General features: G+C 35.7%; 1 protein-coding gene across 4 annotated transcripts in view; it reads right to left on the reverse strand.

Annotated features, from left to right (window-relative positions):
* The window catches only part of Smap1 (small ArfGAP 1), a 121,375-nt gene that overhangs the window by 2,615 nt on the left and 97,629 nt on the right, over window positions 1–21,131 (reverse strand). For all 4 annotated transcript variants that reach the window (XM_042687084.1, XM_042687083.1, XM_042687085.1 and 1 more), the window contains 4 exons: window positions 19,035–19,125; window positions 7,054–7,181; window positions 2,672–2,843; window positions 1,536–1,843 (listed from right to left, as the gene is read on the reverse strand). In XM_042687084.1, the coding sequence (XP_042543018.1) occupies window positions 1,536–1,843; window positions 2,672–2,843; window positions 7,054–7,181; window positions 19,035–19,125 (699 nt within the window). The remainder of the gene's footprint in view (window positions 1–1,535; window positions 1,844–2,671; window positions 2,844–7,053; window positions 7,182–19,034; window positions 19,126–21,131) is intronic.

The raw sequence follows: 21,131 nt of genomic DNA on the forward strand, positions 1-21,131 counted from the left end.
CTTGTGACTAAGAGTCCTTGTCTATGGATCTAAAGAAAAGTGAGAACAGAGCAGTTGACATAGGAAATGTTATCTCTTAGCTTTAAACTAAGCTTAGGTAAAAACAGAATTTCATATATGAGGGGATGCTTGAGATAAATATGGACTTGTTGTACACAGTTTATATAGAATTCTTAAGCCAATAGATACTCCTTAATATAAGTCATTATAGGATATATAAAAAGGAAATACAATTTTGAAGAGGTTTGTTCCTCAATATGGGATCTGAATTCAGGACATGGAAATTACTAGGAAGGTGCATTCTACCATTTGAGCCATGCCATATCCTTTTTTGCTTTATTTTTTTTCTACTAGGGCTTTCTTGGGTTTTCACCTTGGCAGGCATAGACTTTTATTGGATAAGACGTGGTCTCTCGAACCTTGATCCTCTTCCACTTCACCACTCAAGTAGCTAGAATTACAATTATTAGTCACTCTTTCTGTTTTTAATGGGTATGGTGTGTGTGTGTGTGTGTGTCTGCCCATGCACACCCATAAGAGGACTTGAACTGAGGGATTTGAGCTGTCACTTGGCTTGGACATGGCTGGTGCTCTATCACTCAAGCCACACCTCCAGTTCAACATTTTGCTGGTTAATTAGAGATGAAGTCTTATAGACTTTTCAGCCCAAGCTGGCTTCAAAAAGTGATTCTCAGATCTCAGCTTCCAGAAGTTACAGGAGTGAACCACCAGTGCCCAGTTTAAAGAGGATTTTGTTTTGTTTTGTGCTGATCCTGGGTCTTGAACTCAGGGCCTGATGCTATTCCAGAGATTTTTTTTTGCTGGTGCTCTACCACTTGAACCACAGCTCCCCATCTGACTTTTTGGTAGTTAACTGGAGATAAGAATCTCACAGTTTCTTGCTTGGGCTAGCTTTATACCACGATCCACAGATCTTAGCCTCCTGAGTAGCTACGACTATGAAGCTCCCAGCACCCAGCAGCTTAAATAATTTTTGAACAAAGAGTTTGCAAATACGTGGACATTAAGTATATAACATGGAAGATAGTCTTGACTCCCCATAGCATTGTACTTTGACAATGAATATAGGCCGGGCATTTTCTGATTTATAAATTTCCAAATTAAGTACATAAAAATTATTAATAAAGATAGATTTGGACTACATGGACTACAAAATGCCCTACCAGAAAGCTGGGTAAAGCTTGATGCTACCTTCCTGTGGCAGACCAGGGTATCTCTCATGATGCCCAAGATAACTTCTATTATTAATAAGTTAAATATGTTCATCTTTACAGTTTGGTAGTCTAAAATGGAAAAAAAAAGCCTAACATTTATTTATAGAATACACTAAAAGGACACAGACAAATAATTTGTCCATTTCATTAAAAAACTCCTAATATTCAGACATTTCTGATCTGATACATTATCCCTACTAGATCATTACATTTCAACCAATCAACCAACTAACCAGCCAATCAATAAAACCACTTATATTTTTTTTATTTGGGAGGAGCTGGAAAGTAAATGAGCCCTACCTGTGAGAGGCTCCACTGAGGCTGTTGTGCTTGTGGTAGGCCAAACTTACTCTGGGGTGCACCCATCTGTCCCACTATTCCTCCTTGGGGGCCAATGACATTTTGAGAAAGTGGCATCACACCAGTTTGTGCATTTCCCATAAAACCATTGGGCATGGGCATGCCCACCATCATGCCTGTGTTCTGTCCCATGACATTTCCTATAAGGCCAGAAGCTGCAGGTACAGGTACACCCATTGATGGAAAACCTTGAAATGCAGTTGGTGCTTGTGAGGTAAATGGTATATTTGTGGGTCCCATAAACACACCTGTATTACAAGAAACAAGATTTAAACAAAGGAATACAGAAATCAGAACTATTACATATAGCTACACTCACCTCTACACACACAAAGGATTGTCATCTTCCTGACCTACAAACTTTCACTGCAGTCTAGTTGCTCTACTGCTGAGAATTTATACTGTGCTGGTAATTTCCAGAAATTAATCAATTATTGATCTGAACACATTTAAGAAGAAAATGTAAATTAATCAATTATTGATCTGAACATATTTAAGAAGAAAATGTAAATCTTAGGCAACAGCCAGACAATGTATCTTCATTGTGAAGACCAAACTCTATGGGGCACGATAGCACAGGCTGTTCTGCTGACTTGCACCATGGAGTTACTACAACTATAGTTGGCTTTCTATGTGGAAGTAACTGGATTGTCATGATTTCAATGGAATAACACTGAATAAATATTCTGCATTTTTCATTAAAATAACAAAGCATTTGTAAGTTTCTGGAATTTATGTGCTAAATCAGACTGTTTATTAAACTATCAAGGAAATATACTGTACAAACAATGTAGAGCAAATTTTACTAATTCTTGAAAGATATCAATGTTCTTTAAGCTTGTGAAACAATATTTAAGAAGTGGTATGTGAATGAATAAAGTTTTGTGAATCCTGTACCTGCTGCTTTTTAATTCTAACGCTTCATTCATTTCAGTTTTATAGTTATATAAACTGCAACAGAAATATGCACTATACCACAGGAAAGTAGAGAATAAATGTAAGCGATACTCCAGTCACACAGAATGTACTTCTAATAATGTCATTGCAACTCACTGAAAGGTTTCAAAATTAATTACCAGGAGTGCTTTGCTGTTGAATAGTTCCCGTACCATACAGAGATAAGATGGAATCTTTGGAGAGTTGTTTTTTTGCTACTTCTTCTGATTTTGTAGTTTGTTCAGTGAACAGATCCAGATCCCCAGATGTCACTGTAGATAAGGGAGCAGTTGCTGGTACAGAGGATGCCCCCTGAGACAAACATCAAAACAAAGCTATTGAATTCTTTATAGTGCACCATAACTGATCTACTACTTAAATCCAGACAGTTATGAAATTAGGCAGGAATTAATTCCAAGAGGCCTCCACAAAAACATCTAGAATAAAATGTTTCTTAATTTGAATTTGCAACTGTAAAGATGGGAGACAAGTTCTTTCATAATAAAATTATTTAGCAGCTGGGGAGATGTGGTTTGCTCATCTCATCTTGAACAGAAAACAACAGTTTGGTGGATGGTCTTTCAAGACCACCCCTATTGCTTCAAGGAACTTGTATTCCTTGGAATGAATCTCTACAACTACTAGACCACAGGAGGGTTTCACAATGGTTAATTAAAGTTTTTTACCTTTACAAAAGCTACATCATAAGCTTTTTATATATGTAATTTTAAGTCCTTAAAACACCAGAATGTTCCTAGCCCAAAAATGATATAGAGAAACTGTGATCACCTGTACACCGTATCAAACACTCCATGTAGAAGCCAATGAATACTTGTGCACAGATATTTAACATAATGCGGTATTTTCACTAATCTATATCATGCACATATTTAGTACTGAACAGTTCTAACTGAAAATCTTGCTTTATGATCTCTGTGGTCATTACATATTAATCATATTTAAATGTGTATATGGACTTAATTTAAATATCAATACTAAAGCTGGTTAGGATTCTTCTCAAGTGTTTAATGTTTAATGCCCTGGCTAGAATACCATGGAAAACTGCCCAAACATTCAACTTATAAAGTAATTTAAGCAGAATAATATGAAGAAAATTATGTGAGCCAGTGGCTTACATCTGCAATCTTAGCTACTCAGAAAGCTGAGCATGAAGGATGTCTGTTCAAGGTTTGCACAAGTCTATCTCCAATTAGCAAGCAAAAAGCCAGGCTGGAGGTGTGGCTCAAGTAATAGACCTCTGGCCAAGCAAGGAAGAGTTTGCTCTGAATTCAAAACCCCAGTGGGGTACGGCTCTAAGACAGGGTCTTAAAACGCCATCTTAGTTTGCAAAAACTGAAATGTGTACAAAATATGATGAAATGCCAACTGCATCAATGTCCTTGAATCCAAGTATACCGTAGCTAGTAAAGATTACAGAAGTTGGGGCTGGGAATGTGGCTCAGTGGTAGAGCGCTTGCCTTGCATGCCCGAGGCCCTGGGTTCCATTCCTCAGCACCACATAAGCAAAAAGAAAAAAGCCGGAAGTGGCGCTGTGGCTCAAGTGGTAGAGCGTTAGCCTTGAGCTGAAGAGCTGAGGGACAGCGCCCAGGCCCAGAGTTCAAGCCCCACGACCGGACCCCCCCCCCAAAAAAAGATTACAGAAGCTAACAGCATGGGCCTGAACCAGCCTGAGAGGCCTAGAACCCTAGCTTTAATCAGTGTGCTTTTGGATGTGGCACTTCTCTCATAAAATAGAGATATGCTTGATAACTATGTAAAAGTATTTTTAGCTACTCAGAATAAATGTTAAAAAAAACTATCTTTTCATCATGGTTCTATTTAACACCACGGGGTCTATTCTGTGGGTAGTAAGTTATCACAGAAAAACTCTCAAGAGTAGGGAACTATAATCCTGGTCTCATCATGGAGCAGCCTAATAGTCACATGATCTAAACATGGTGTAAGTGTCTTCTGCTAAAGGTAGGTAATATGGATATCTACAAGGACAGAGTCTAGAAGTGGCCAACTAAACAACATAAAAGGACTCAAAACATGTTTGTTTTTTTATGTTTCACTTGCCACCATTACAACGCCAGAATAAAATACTGTTTACCTGTTGCTTTATATTTCAGGAAGCTGCAATGTCTCTAACCAAACACTCACTGGCCTTTTGGGACTCCAAGGCTAAACCAAGGTCAGGCATTTCAGAGCACTTGAGCAAGTCTAAATACTGTCATGTATACCTACATACACATACAACCATCAACAGAACAGGAAAAGGAATTTCTGTATTGCCACAGGGGCTCTGGAATGGTCCATGCTCCCAGTCCTCCAAATACACGTATATTCCTGTCAGCTGAGTATTTCCAGGCTCAGGTAAAGTAGACGGTAAATGCAATCTATAGTCCATGTGGTAAAATCTTTTATTAGAATTTATACATGCGTGGTTGGGGAGTGAGAGAGTGAAAGAATAGGGTTCTGAGTAACTCAGAATCTTGTTGTACAAATAAACTAGTTTTAAACTCAATTTCCTATATAATAACCTCCCCTCCCCACAAATTAATGATTTGCACAGTACCAGCACAAATATACACATGTGTTTATAATCTGTATTCCATTTCAAAGGCATTATTTTGAAAATTTACCTAAATTTTAATCTTTACATTAAAGTTAAAGGTACCTCTTCATAAAATATTTCATAGGACTCAACACAATTTTGGTCTACAAAAACATTTCAACGTTCCAAGGAATTAGATTTGCCTTAAAAAGTCAACCTACTGTATCAATGAGAATACCTGAAGGCCAGCCTTGCTCCCAGACCTCCACCAGGATTCCTGCTCCTGATTCATGGCACTACTGTACTTCAGCTTTAAAGAAGTCTTCACTGGTCTACTTGCTGCGCTGATACTGAGCACATATGAACTACAATGAAGACTCAGCAGTTGGGTCTGATCCTCTAACAATTGCAAACAATCCTCAGACCCCAGTGGAATCCAACAGATGTAACTGCCTCACTACAATGCTAGACTGAAATATTTTCATGATCAGATTTTCAAATAACCTAAACATTTCCTTCCAAAGTCACAAGATTTGACAATCCTACCTTCCTTCCTTTTCTTCCCTCTCTCCCTCCCTCCTCCCCCCCTCCTTCCTCTTCTCTTCTTTTTTTTTGTGCCAGTATTGGGACTTGAACTCAGGACCTAAGCGTTGTCCCTTTGCCTTTTCACTCTAAACTAGCACTCTATCATTTGAGCCACAGCTTCATTTCTGGCTTTTTGGTGGTTAACTGGAGACAGAAGTCTCAAGGGCTTTACTGCCTGGGCTGGTTTCCAACTGGAATTCGCACATCTTAGCCTGTTGAGTACAGGCGCTCATTAGCCACCATTGCCCAGCTAGAAAACCTGTATCTCCATCTATTCACAAAGTAAATCATGTTACTTGAAACAACAGTAAAAAAAAAAAAAAAACAAAAAACAATCCCTTGCTCTCCATGTGTGTTGCAATGATGCGGAAAAAGGGCAAAGCTACCTTCCTGAAACTAATATTGCTGCATGTAATTTTGATAAAGATCCATTTAAATTAAGAAATGTAATGATTTAAATCTTAGTAGGAAGAACACAATATCATAACAAAAATATGTGCAATAACATATTACTTATCTTCTAAGACAGACTTTTTCTTATTAAAACTTTTCCAACCATACAAAACTTCCTTTTCTGTAGGCAAAAAAGTAATTTATCTTTCTATCTTAAAACAAACTGTATGTGCAAAGTTAAAATACGATATATAGAATCTTAATGTACAATTAAGAGTAACTTGTATCCTGAAAGTTCATATATTACATCTGAAATTTCATGTAATGTTAATTAGGCAATTCAAAATTTCTTTACCATTAACACTTCTTAAAAACCTTAAGATTAAACTACACACACATATATAACACACACACACACAATAGCAATAAAAAGTTTAACTTAAAATATAACTTACTTTTAGAAAAAAAGACTGGGTGCTAAATTTGCTAGAGATTCTTATTCCCATGAAAACATATACAGTTTAGAAACTTCCAAAGTAAATAAATGACCTTATTGACTTTAAGTCAGGTTGAAGTAGCAATTCTAAACTGTTTCCCTAAAGCAAGTGCTAGAGCTTTTAAGAGAACAAAGTTTGGATACAGAAGCATGGCTCAAGTGGTAAAATGCTTGAGGCTCTGAGTTCAAAGCTCAATACCACACACAAAAAAGGGGTGAAGGAAGATAGACAATAAAGTTTATGCCTCTATAGTTTCTACAGTTTCGGATGTGCTTCTATAGCAGCCAAAAACAATGTAAATCAATAACGACGACTATATTTAAGTGAAATTTTATATGTAAAATCAAGCTATAGGCTTAGCTTTCCAAGTCAATGACAAGTAGGCTTTGAAGTCACAGATTACTCAGAAACAATTATTTCTAAATTAAACTGCTGAAACTTTTCAAAAAGGAATGTGTGGCAGTCATATAAAACCCCATTTATCACCTACCTGAGCTGGGGGCATGACAGTTGCAGGTAAGGGATTAGAAATCATTGGTCCAAAGATATCCAGATCATCAGTTAGGGCTGGCACTGTGGTCACGTTCCCATTGGTCACTGGAGCCTCAGCAGGGCCATCTGTGAAAATATAGATGCTTGTGTTGATAATGTCTTGAATTACATAAAAACATTATTTTTAAATTATGAGGTTTAAAAACAGAACAACTCAGCCAGGCACTGGTAGCTCACACCTGCAATCCTAGCTACTCAGGAAGCTGAGATCTGAATATCAGTTTAAAGCCCGCCCAGGCAGGAAAGTCCATGAGACTCTTATCTCCCACAAACTACTCAGAAAAAGCCGAATTGGTGCTGTGGATCACATGGTAGAGCACTAGCCTTGAGCACAAAGAGGCTCATGGACAACACTCAGATCCTGAGTTCAAGCCCTAGAACCTGGGGTTGGAGAAGGCAGGAACCACCAAAAACAGAACAACTAAAAAATCCTCTATCTATCAGGATATATGCCTATTCCCAAAGAAATGAACTTTCAGTTTTATTTTCTCAGGATATTCTTTATCTGCTAGCTTCTAGAAATAAGCAAACCCCTTTTAACAAATGTTATAGTATTTGACATTGTTCTGCATATTGATTTTTGAAATACACTCATTTTTACCTACTCTGGAAATACAATTTGAAAGTTTAGTATGTCTGACATGTATTTTAGACACAATGAAGAAATATACTGACTAGAAAAAAAAAAGCCAAACGGTACTTAAATTGATTCTATAGTAAACACTTAAAAATCTCTGAAAATACAACCTTTAGGATTTTCCAAAACATCTATTTTTCTAATACAGAATTATACAGATACACACTGACAGTTTCTTTTTCCCTAGTAAAAAATTTAATTTTAATAACGCAAAAAGAAGTATATCTCATTTTGTGTATCTCCTTTTAAAAAGTGCCAAAAAATAGAGAGATTTGCAAGTTGAAAAAGAAGTGGTAGGAATGAACTGAGTTGGGTGGGCTGAATTGTGTGAAATGAGTTGAATGAATTGAAAATGAGTTGCATGGACTGAGTTGAGCAAAATGAGTAGAGTGACTTGGGTTGAATGAACTGACTTAATGAACTGAGTCGAGCGGACAATTTCCAAGTGCAAGCAAGGTTCCAGGGAGCTTGATAGTCTAGTCAGCCTTTTATTTTTAACAATTTTCAAAATCATCTGACCTCTCTTTCAGACCATACCCTTCTCAAATGTAAACCAAAAAAAATATTTAACAAGTCTTTCAACATTTAACTGGTACAAAGCCAGAACTCAAATATTTGGCAAATTTTAATGGAAAGTCTTCTATTTACTGTCTCTTTTCACCACAAACCAAAGACAGTCATTGTTTTCTTCTCTTTCTATTGTTTTCCTATTGAAGCTTAAGTGAATTACTAAAAGTAAATCATTAACTTATGAATAAATAGCACATTCGTTTTTACAATCTATATATAGGTGTGTGAAACCCAAATAAGGTTAATTTGGAAAATAATAACTACAAGTATTTTTCAAGTTATCTTCAGTGATAGCACATTATCAAAAACCATAAAAAGAAACATGTATTTACACGTGTTATAAATAACAAAGTTAACTCATTTTATCAACTCATTCCCCTCAAAATCAGTTCATTCCCACCCCTTCTACTTACACCTTGGAAATTGCTAATTCACTGATGAAAATATACAAACAAAACATTAAGAGAATTAAAATGATTTATATATGAAAGTAATTTTTTTATTTCTAATTCTTTTAAGTAACATTCATTTTGAAGCTAGATCTCTTTAAAGAACTTGTTTTCTGTTTTACTCCAAATACTAACCATAAATAAAGGAGTATTTTAAAAGGACAGAGTAGATTTAAATATACAACTGAACATTTTTTCACATTTCAGTAAATAATGTGAATAAGCAGAGTTGGGAATGAGAACAACCTCATCAACTACAAATAGCACATTATATTTTAGCAGACCTACTGTGTTTACTTAGAAGTTAGTTATGCTTAGCAAATACATGAAAGTATTTATATCAGTAACAATTAAAAGCTCAGAAGAATATTGTTTTGTTGTTGTTTTGTGCTAGTCCTACGGCCTGAATTCAGGGCCTACTATGCACTATCCTCAAGAATATTTTGCAAAAGGCTAACGTTGTGCCACTTAAACCACAGCTCTACTTCTGTCTTTTCGTTGATCAATTGGAGTTAAGAATCTCACAGATGTTTTCTGCCCAGGCTGGCTTCAAATCACAATCCCCCTAGCTCAGCCTCTGGAATAGCTAGGATTATAGACATGAGCTACCTGCACCCAGCAGCTGTTGCATTATAGTTTAATGTGTACATATAAATGTCCAGTGTTCTTGATCAGTCACCTCTTCATTATTTGGCTTTTGAAATCACATTTTACTACTCCTCACAGCCTTTAGGAGTATAAACATGACTGCTAGAATGCCTACTGTCATGGCCCTAGAGCAAAGCTTGAATTATGATCATTAAGTTTTTAATACAAAAGTGATGCATGCTCGTAAAAATTTGAAGGTATGCAAAAATGAAGAAACTGGAAGTCCATCATGGGGATGGTGACTGTTGCAGAACAGATGTATTTAATACCACTGCCTGTGCACTTAGGAATGGTAAATTTTATGCTATCTGTATTTTATCATGATTTTTTACAAAGGTATATGACCATACAAAAATTTTTATATAAAATGATAGACCATGGGGATGGGAAAACTACATCCTATTACTGAATGAACTTATTACAACTTAATCAACTAATGATTAATGGACATTGCAAGTTCTAGATTTTCACTCTGACAAGAACAGAACCACGACCATCTATGTTCCTTAATGTAAATTATACAAAACAACTCATGTCCTTACTCTGAAAATTACTGACTTCTATTTCACTAGCATGTCAAAAACAAGGTCCACTCTCTCACTTTTTAATTGCATTTTAAAACTGGCCTCCTGAACTCTCAGGTTCTTCACATAAAGTAGGCCCCTGAAGTAAAATTCTTTCCTGACAGGCCTAATCAGTATTTTCTTCTAACCAGATATCTTGCCATGAGAACCAAAGACTCCTCTATTCTCATACCAGTACCAGACTTACCCTTTTCTCTATACTTTAGTCTTTCCTGCTTATATGACCATAATGATGGGTTCTAGATTTCACTACCATCAATTTTCCTTGTTACTGCAAAAGCCATACCCCTACACAGCATCTAAATTAAAACTTTTCAGCCTAACAAAATTAATAAATACAAGTTCCCAATGGGCTCCAATATTTGTCAATTTTACTGTTTGATTTGACTTACAAAATACATTTCTTTAAAAGGATTGTTTTATTTTTAAAAACTTGGTTTTTAGCTTTCAATATTTCAAAAAGATAAAGAATCATTATCCATTACCATCACTTTTATCCTAGATGTTTTAAAGTTTATATTATCATTTTTATTGCATGAAAGATGAGATCCCTTTTTATCTTCAGTTACAGAAACTAGTTCAGAAAGAAACTGAAATATTTCAATGTACCTCAGCTAGTTAAGTAGGAAAGCTTGTACTACAATGGAGTCTTCTGACCTGGGGAGCTAGGGCTGTTTTCTTTAAATTATTTTCATCAAAAGCCATGAATTTACAAGTATACCTCACTACAAAGAAATAACTTAAAATCTGAAAATTAAAAACCAACTTTTAAATAATTTGTAATTATTTGAATTAAATTTGCAAAGCAAGAATTGAATGGTTTGAAACTTTTTTGAGGCTGCACTCAAACACTTCCTCATCACGTCCATTACTCTGTTGTCCCCCTGTACCGAGCCCAACATCTTACCAATTTATAGGGAGGAATACAGGTAGAGGTGGGCTGAGCACAAAGCTGGGATACAATATATACTCAGCTACTGAAGAGTACTTCAAACCCATTGGCAAAAGAATGAATTCATCTAATCAAGGGCCCAGTAATAGCACATTCTTTCCTGACTGGAAAAAAAAACAAATAAACTCAATAGAGCACAAAAGCACCTGGACACCAAAATACTACCTACAGTTCTCAGAAAGGTAGTTTAAGTTAGAAAGGCCAGGTGCCAGTGGCTCATACCTGTAATCCTAGCTACTAAGGAGACTGAGATCTGAGGATCACAGTTCAACGCCAGCCCGCGAAGGAAAGTCCATGAGTCTCTTATCTCCAATAAACTACCACAAAACCAGAAGTGGTGCTATGGCTCAAGTGGTAGAGAACTAGCCTGGAGCTGAAGAGCTGTGGGACAGCTCCCAGGCCCAGAGTTAAAGCCCCATGACAGACAAAAAAAAAAAAAAGAAGAACAGGGCTTGTACAAATGAAGTGGTTTAAATAGTGCATATCACCATAATTTAACATTTTTATTTGTAATGGTTTAGGTTATGCCTTGCTTATGTGCACACGCGCGCACACGCACGCACGTGCACGTACACACACACAAAAACCCGGACAAACAAAACTTCTTTTAACCATAAGTGCATTCTATGAGATAATGAGAATATCTGTGCATACAAGTAATGGAATTCACCACACTTTGTTCAGTTAAAGAACAGTTGTAGGAAGTCAGTAGCAAGAGAAGGCTCCCTTTCATTAGTATGGAGAAACAGTAGTGAGAGTGGGAGTAGTGACAGTGGGAGATTAGAGTAGAAGAAAAGTCTTAAGGCAATTGGAAGAAGTTTATTGTAAAGAAGCACAAAAGACTCCTTGAAAAGGAATGAGAAAACAGGAGAAATTATAATAATGCAGTAAAATGAAGAAATGATTTTGATCTTAAGGGCATGATATCAAACCTACAATTAGTAGCTAGTGGGTAATATTTCAGATTAGTGTTTTCTATTATGATAGATGAGTGCTTATTTTAAACTGTCCACATAACAGAAATTGACAAGAAAGGCTAAAATGTTTTAAGCTATAGGAATGTTTTTAAATCAATGTTAGATCTTACACAAACATTAAGGTGTAACCAGCACACATTATTAACGCATTTCACATCATTATGAGAACATTTCAAATAAGACAAAGTCTTGATGCCAATCACTATCACTTAGAAGTCCTTACTACAATGAGTGAGGTTGTCAATTCTGTTAACTGTCTATACCAGAAACCCACCTCACAACAATAATCCAAATAAGGACAAGGTAAAAAGTATTTAAAATGCTACTTAGTTTCTTCTTCTAGGCCTGTGGTGGAATTTATAAATGAAAACAATATACTTTATATTTCAATAAGAGTGGGGAATGGGAGGGAAGAAGGTAGGGATCATGCTCAGCCCAAGGTCCCTTTCTGAGGCATGTTTACAATGAGCTGCATCATATCTACTTCAAACCAGACCTCCCACACACCTCTGGTTTACAGTTAGTAAACGATGGGTAACTAATTTCTTCCTATTTAACCCTAAGATTTCAGGCAAGGATTTGTGTGTGTGTGTGTGAACTGGTAAATATTTTAAACTGTCCATAACAGAAAGTGACAAGAAAGATAAAAATGTAGGTAGCCCAGTGACTCTACCTCCCATATGTTCCTCTAGTCCAGGGACTACAAAGTATCAGCCTTCCTATGTGCTTTTTCCATTTTTAATGGTATCTGAATGTATTCAGCATGGACAAACCCTGGTATGTTACAAGGCTCTTTACTTACCACCAGCAATATATATATATTTATATTTATAATCAGAGTCTTGTCCAGCTTTTTCTGTCCCTGACTGGCATAAAGCAAATGCTTCATTACATGACAATCTGAAATACTTTCTAAACATAGATGTCTTGGCTACAGTGGCTACAGTGGCTAAAAGCAAAAGTTAGGTAATCCTAATTTTGTTGGGATGAAAAGGGAAATAGTGACCAGTATTTTTGAAGATGTTAAATTTTCTTTCAGTTCCCATCTAGTACTAACTGAGCCTTCCTTCTTCAAAATGTCTTGCCCTGATCAGAATTATAACCTTTTTATCATGCTTTCAGTTACACTATGTATAAGTAAAATTTACAATATATGCCATGGTCTAGATGTAACACTACCTTTATAAAATTAACTTTTGCACACATAATTAATGTTGCATTACAGTTATTTGATGGACTTAATCTCTATTCCCTTGAGAGATCATTAAAGTATAAGTAAATGGTGGGTAAAGATTTCCTGCTTTGGTGTTTAGGACCACATTTTCCCTTGTCCCTATAATTATTGTCTTTGGATCTATCTGTGATTTGAAGGAAATGTGGGTGCTCCATTATTTGGTGAGTAGATATTTAGAACTGTAATATCCTCCTGAAGGAGAGATCCCTTAATCACTATGTAATGATCTTCTTTATCTCTTCCCACTTAATTTAATTTGAAGTCTATTTTATCTGATACTAAGATTGCAACTCCTGCCTGTTTATGGGGGCCATTTGCTTGGTAGACTTTATCCCAGCCTTTCACCTTCAGAATATATTTGTTTTTGTGGGTAATGTGTCTCTCTTGAAGACAGCAGATAGGAAGATCTTGCTTTTTTATCCAACTAGACAATCTATGTCTCTTATTTGGAGAGTTAAGTCCATTAATATTAGAGTTAGGACTGAGAGGTGTTTGTTCCTGCCTTTTTATCCATTTTGGGGAGGGTGGGGGTGGGAGAGAGCTGTGCCTTGGCTGTTCATGATCTTTGTGGGCCATTTCATTGCCAATACCCTGTTCTTTTTGGTTTTCTATATGTAGAACGTCTTTGAGGATTTTTGGCAAAGTTGGTTTGGTAGCGATATATTGTTTCAGTTTTTCCTTGCTGTGGAAGGTTTTTATTTGTCCTTCCGCTATGAATGAGAGCTTAGCTGGGTATAAATTATTCTTGGTTGGTAGTTATTTGTCTTTAGGCATGGCATCCTTGCTTTCATGGTCTCTGCTGAGAAGTCTGAGGTTTTTCTGATAGGCTTACCTGTATAGGTGATTGTTGTTTTCCCTGGCAGCTTTAAGAATTCTTTCCTTAGTTTCAATCCATCCTGTACAGACTATATGTGGTGGTGGGATGTCCTATTCTGGCCTGGTCTATTTGGGGTCCTAAAAGCTTCTTGTATCTGGATGGGTCTGAGCTTTTGCATATTTGGGAAGTTCTTTGCTAGGATTCTGCTGAATATATTTCCTAATGTGTTGGCTTCCCTTTCCAGGCCCTCCTCTACATCTATTAGTCTCATATTAGGCTTTCTGATTGTATCTTGTAGCTCCTGCAGTGATCTGTCATGCTTCTTGGTTTTGTTATGAATATCTGTGTGCTCTTTCTCTATGGAGTCTAAACTACCTTCTGCCTCAGAGATTCTGTCTTCTGCTTCCTCTATTCTGCTTTCAAGACTTTTTACTTTGCTATTTATCTCCCTTCCTTCTTGCTAGTCTTTTTTTTTTTTTGGTCGGTTGTGACGCTTGAACTCTGGGCCTGGGCGCTATCCCTCAGCTCTCCACAGCTCAAGGCGAGTGCTCTACCACTTGAGCCACAGTGCCACTTCTGGTTTTCTGAGTCTTTTATTGGAGATAAGAGTCTCATGGAGTTTCCCACCTGGGCTGGCTTTGAACCATGATCCTCAGATCTCAGCTTCCTGAGTAGCTAGGATTATAGGCGTGAGCCACTGACACCCAGCTTGTTGGTCTTTCTTAATGGTGTCCAGCTCTTATTGAGGTTTTAAGTCTTGAATAGATTGCCTTACCTCATGGAGTTGGTTTTCGGATTTGTTTTTCCACTCCTTTATCTGGGTTTCTATCTTTTCATTGGACTCTTTCTCCTTCTGTTGGGAGTTCCTTTATCTTTTTATTTGTGGAGGCCATGAAGTATCTTTTTATTTGTGGAGGCCATGAACTTGTCTATTAGTTTCTGGTTGGCTCGTCAAGTTCAGTTATAGCCTTATGCAGGGTGTTCAATTTTTCATTCAGATTTACCAGCCATGCTTTTAAAGTATCTTGAGTATTATTCTCTAGGTCATTCTGGGACTGCTCTATAGCTTATTTATGTGGAGATAGAGTTGGGGCTAGTTGATTGGACATGTTTCTTGTGTTTTTATGGTTAGTTCTACCCATTTGGCGACAAGAGCCACTCCAATACAACAATAGGATGGTGTTTTAGGGCAGGAGCCAACCAAAATAGGATGGCGTTTTAGGGCAGGAGCCAACCTGGTGCCGTGTAGATGTATAGAACTTAGGATTTCAAAATTATGGGTAGGTGTTCCCCTATTTAGCTCTCTTTTTCTTTGCTTAGAGAAGAATGTTGTGGTTCTAGGGTAGAGATTACATATAGTTGTAACTTTCTAGGGGTTTTTTTGTTGTTGTTGTTTAATGAGGTCTTAATAGAACACAGCTATGCTCATGCATTATATACTGTCTATGGCCAAGTAGTTATTGGAGACTCTGTATGCCCATAAAGCTTAAAATATGTTCTTTTTATTTTTCTATAGAAAGTTTGCCAATTCTTGTTCTAAACAGAGGCTGCTCTGTCAACAAGGGTTCTGAAGTGTAGATGACATATGGTAGAGCAATACCTAATTTGTGATGGACATAGCATGTAATGCTATATTTTAAATATGTTTGTTACCATAGCATAAGCTAGAACACTCTAACTTATACAGAAATTTTAACCTAACTTCTTACATAGTAAGTATCATCAAATACTCCTACTTTACCACTAACTCCTTTGTGGTCACTTTTCTAGAGTACTTTAGGGTATAGCACTTGAATCTCCTCTGGTTAGCCTATGTTCATTCTCTTAGTTGAGAACTTCAAGCAACATTCACAGACTGATGACTTCCTCATGTGGACCTCTCCTAAATTTATAATCCACGTAACTGCATAATTAAGACCTCAGTTTACCTGGGTGCCAGTAGCTCATGCCTATAATCATACTCTGGAGACTCAGATTTGAGGACAGCAGTTCAAAGCCAGCCCAGGCAGCAAAGTCTGTGAGACTCTTATCTTCAATAAATTACAACAAAAGCCAAAAGTGTAGCTGTGACTCAACTGAAAGAGCACTAGCCTTGTGCAAAATATACTCAGGGACAGCGCCCAGGCACTGAGTTCAAAGCTCCAAGACCAGTATCAAAATAAACAGCAATCCTATCCTACTGATTTTGCTGAAAGCTAACACACTTATTGCCCTTTCCTCTTTAATTCTCCTTTTGTTCTCTCATTTTACACAGGTAATTGGTTAGCAAATCCTACTTGATTTATCCAATAGGTATATCTCCAACATATACTCAAAATCTAATTAATATAGTTTATTACCTCCAATTACTAAGCCACTGTCATCTCTCATCTATATATATTATTGCAATAGTTTTTTTGTTATTATTTTTTGTACCAGTATTTGGGCCTGAACACAGGACCATGCATGCACTCTTAGCTTTTACACTCAAGGTTTTTGATTTACCACATGAGTCACACCTCCACTTATAGCTTTTTCTGGTTACCGAAAATAAGAGTCTCATGAACTTTTCTGCCTGGGCTGGCTTTGAACATTGATCCTCAGATCTCAGGCTCCTGAGTAGCTAGGCTTACAGGAGTGAACCACCAGATTCCCTGCTTCAAAAACTCTTTTTGTTTCTAGCCTTGCCTTTCTATACTCTTATTTATTCTCAGCCAAGAAGTCAAAATAATTTCTTAAATATGAAAAACAGTTTATTATATCTTCGCTATGTCTCCAATTGCTGAGTCCAATGATTTCTCAATCTCCATTCTGCTTTATCAGTCAGAAACATTTCAGACAACTATTTTATGTTTTTCCAAGTCATTCAAATTAAAAGCTAAAATTTGTTTAAAATCATCTTGATTCCTCACTTCTCTGTCATTATTTGCCCAGAACATTACAATTAGCTATTCTGTTGTTGCTGCACAAGCAGGCTGCCACTGGAGACCTTTTACATTTGTTATTCTCACTTCCTGGCATGCTCTTGCCTGCAAATCTAGATATGTATACCTTCATCAGATTTGCTCCAATGATACCTACATGTGGTATCACTATTTACCTTAATAAAATTACAACTACTCTCCTTTTAACTGTCACTCACCCTAATAACATTTTACTTAACTATTATCTCCTCAAGTAGAAAGGAAGCTCCCAGAAGGCAAAGATTATTACTGTCTTTCTTTTAGAACTATCTCTCTAGTGCCTACAATGATGCCTGGATACATACTCAATATTAACCACATTATCATCTAGATCTTATATTTTAAAATTATAAATGTAAATATATGTAAATTATACCATATAAAATAAATGATATATTTATATATGTATACATTTTATTTATATTTATATATAATATATAAAATTTTAAAAATTTAAATTACATATAAGAATAAAATATAAAAGTTATAAATAATGAAACAGAAATTCAGAATGGCAAAGAAATGCTGTAGTAAAGAAAAAGAAAAATATATTTCCTCACTTCAGTAGTAACACTTTTTCTTTTTTCTTTCATAGACAGCAAAGAAAATAAAATACCAAAGTTCTGAGGACAGAATTCATGCCTGAATATTCAGAGCTCCTGGATTAAAGCCTTATTTTCAAAATTACAGTTGTTTTTTATATTTCTAATATACTATTTTTAACCACCAGAAGAATTTTACCTCCAGGGATTACATCTTTAATGGCATGAAAGCTTACTAAGAAATGAATAAAACATTCAAATGTAATTTTTAACACAAAACCAATTTACTTAATAGGAAGACCAGTTTTTTTGAAAAGCAGTGTATCATGTTCAAATTTATCCTTCAATCAACTGACTTTCATTATCTTCTTTTGGTTCTCAATATTTCTAAAATTTATAAATGTTAAAATGTTCATTATAACTCCAAGACTCAGATATTACTAAAAATAACTATTACAAGCCAATTATTTTACAAGGAAGAAAAAGTAAAATATTAAAAGGAGCAGATAAGATATTGGCTAAAAAATCTTGTCTCCAGTTTTTGCTTTTGCTGAAATGGCTGAGGTGAGTTCTTTTTTTTTCTTTTTCTTTTTTTTTTGGTCAGGCGTGGGGCTTGAACTCTGGGTTTGGGCGCTGTCCCTGTGCTCTTTAGCTCAAGGTGAGCAGTAGCTTGAGTCACAGCGCCACTTCTGGTTTTCTATTGGTTTATTGGAGATGAGAGTCCCACAGACTTTCTTGCCTGGGCTGGCTTTGAACTGTAATCCTTAGATCTTAGCCTCCTGAGTAGCTAGGATTACAGGCATGAGCCACTGACATCCAGCTCTGAGATGAGTTCTTAGATGTTTGCTTTCTATTTTGAATGAATTATCTATGTATAAATCCTTCAAAAGGCTTTGTGTGACTGAATATTCTAACCTTTTCATCTTACTAAAGCATTAAAAATGTAGTCATATTCTAAATTTTAAAAAGGAGCTTACAGTTTTCGAAGACAGACACAGTACATGCACTTCTTAAATAAAAGCCTGTTTACTTACCATGGAAAAAAATATGTATCTGCTAGTCATGAGAAGAAACAGGACATTAAATTAAAATGAGCACTTTTTACTATGATGAAGAATAAGATGTGAATTAGCCACTATGTGATCTGTATATCAAATACAGTTTAAATGAACAAAGTAAATTTAAATTTACACCTACATGTTTTACAATAGGCTATTCCACAATTATTTTGAAAAACTGAGTGGGAATGGGGCTAAGGAGAAAAAAGAACCCACTATTTATTTTGAACTGTCACATCCACCAAGCCCTTTGAAGATTAACTTGGATATTTTCCCCCAAGGACCCCATTTCTTGTATTTCAGTGAAGAAAGTACTGACAAGACACTGGCTTTCTTATTAAAGGTTTCTGTTTTGTGATAAATCTGCAAAATAACCATACTATATTAAAATGTACTTAATATGCATCTTTTAGTTTAGAGTCATCTTTTAAGCTAAAGCCACAATAGTCACACTTCAAGAAAAGGTTTTGTTTTGTAACCAATGGTGGTTTTCATTTATTATTACTTACCAAGTCCTAAAAGATCAACAGTGGGCTCTGCAGCCTTCTTAGGGCTGGTGCTTTTTCTAGTCTCCAGTTGTTGATCTTCTTTCTTTTGTAGCTTTAAAATAAATAATAAAATTTGTTAATTTTTCTTAAATAAAATCAAACAAATCTTTTAAGCCACTTGGATAGTTAATATAAGGAATTATGTGAAACAGTATAATGAAGCACAGAGCAATTTTTAAAAATAAAGAATAAGTAAACAATGGTCTTTGAACACAGAATGGCAATCTTACACATTTTAGAAGTCAAAATAGTAAATATACAATCTTAACCCCTAGTATAATTGTTCGTAGCCATTATACTCTTTGTGTGAATTATTTTGAAGAAATGAATTTCATGTTACTTCCTTGCTACTACTAATATACTTCTATTACTTCCTTGCTACAACTAATATACTTCTATTAGCCAAGGCTGGGGTTGGCCTTTGAGTCCCATCATCCACATTATCAGTGCATGAGATGCAACTGCACCAAAAAAAGCCCAATGACTTGTTTTACAACTCCTGATTCTTCATAGCTAATTATTTTTCTGTGTGTGTGTGTGTGTGTGGTGTGTGTGTAGGTATACACACACACATGTGCCTTGACTCAGGGATTGAGCACTGTCCCTGAGCTTTTTTTTTTTGCTTAAGGATAATGCTCTACCACTTGAACACTTCCAGCTCTGTGGTGGTTAATTGAAGATACAGAGTTATGGACTTTCCTGCTCAAGCTGCTCTTTGAAACATACTCCTCAAATTTCGGCTTTCTCATTAGTTAGGATTACAGGTATAAACTACAGCTCTTAATTATTGTTTTAATGTAATATTTGATTATTTCTCAGAAGCTGAAATTAGATACACATTCAGAAGTCTTTTCCTCACACATACAAAAACAATGTTGCATAGGACATGATGAAAAGACCTTTAGCTCTCAATTTGAAAGCCTATCTCTCTAGGAAAATAAAACATTCATTTATTTACTTATTGCAAACTATTCCTACAAGATCATTTTCTACCATCAGTATTTAAAGAATTTATATTATATATACTTGTTATAGGTTCACTTTTTATTACTACTTATACAGATATCTAACTTCTATGTTATACATCTTCTAACTTCTATCTGCTTCACTTGTTTTCTAGTTACTGTCTCCCTCAGATAATTTTCTACTCAACATATGTCTGCAGACAGAGCCTGAGACATGCAAAATACTGCTGTACCATGGAATACTGCTGTAGCTTCAGTTCCTGAAATTATTTTGAATTCTTTTCCCCAAGCAAGTTTGAGTTTTAACCAATACTGGAGGTTTAAAAGTTCAGAAGGACAAAGGTCACGTTTTCTCCCATATGTGTACGCTACCCCAATATACAAATACATATAGATAGATAGATAGATAGATAGATAGATAGATAGATAGATAGATAGATAGATAGATATACATATGGTCCTGAATGCACATATGTACATACAATTGTGAATACACATAGACACAAAAAATGTGTATGTATATATGTTTTTAAATTATGGAAATGTTTACAAGGATTAGAAGGGGAACATACAAATAGAATGATAACAAAGTAAGCAACTCTTTTCTACTGGTTATATTGGTAGAACTTTCTCCTAACCTTCCTTCTTTCCTCCACTCATTTCACTGGATAGTCTACATTACCATAAACATTCAAACAAACTAGTGAATCTAGGGATCAGATGGAAACACCTATAAATTTAAAATATTCCAGTACCAAGGTTTTCATTGGTCATACCACTACCTACCATACTGCTTGAACATGTTTTATGCTTAATAGGTACTTTAGGAAACTTTAAAATTGTAAATAAACACTCTATCAATTAAGTGAGGCTCAGCTAAGTAGGAACAGACTAACTAAAACTTTCATTTTTCCTGTTACCCAAATTTAGAATTCTTACTTTGGTAAAATATTGAATCTTCAGAAGAAGTATCAAATATAATCCAAACCTAACTGAATTCCTCCTTAGTCATTTCAGGCTAAAATAACATTTCAAAACAATTCCAATTAAAATGATTCTTTTACCACCAAATTATCATTACCTCTTTAAATAC

The sequence above is a fragment of the Dipodomys spectabilis genome, unplaced genomic scaffold (assembly GCF_019054845.1).
Source record: "Dipodomys spectabilis isolate Male_0828 unplaced genomic scaffold, ASM1905484v1 ptg000102l, whole genome shotgun sequence".
NCBI classification, from domain to species: domain Eukaryota; kingdom Metazoa; phylum Chordata; class Mammalia; order Rodentia; family Heteromyidae; genus Dipodomys; species Dipodomys spectabilis.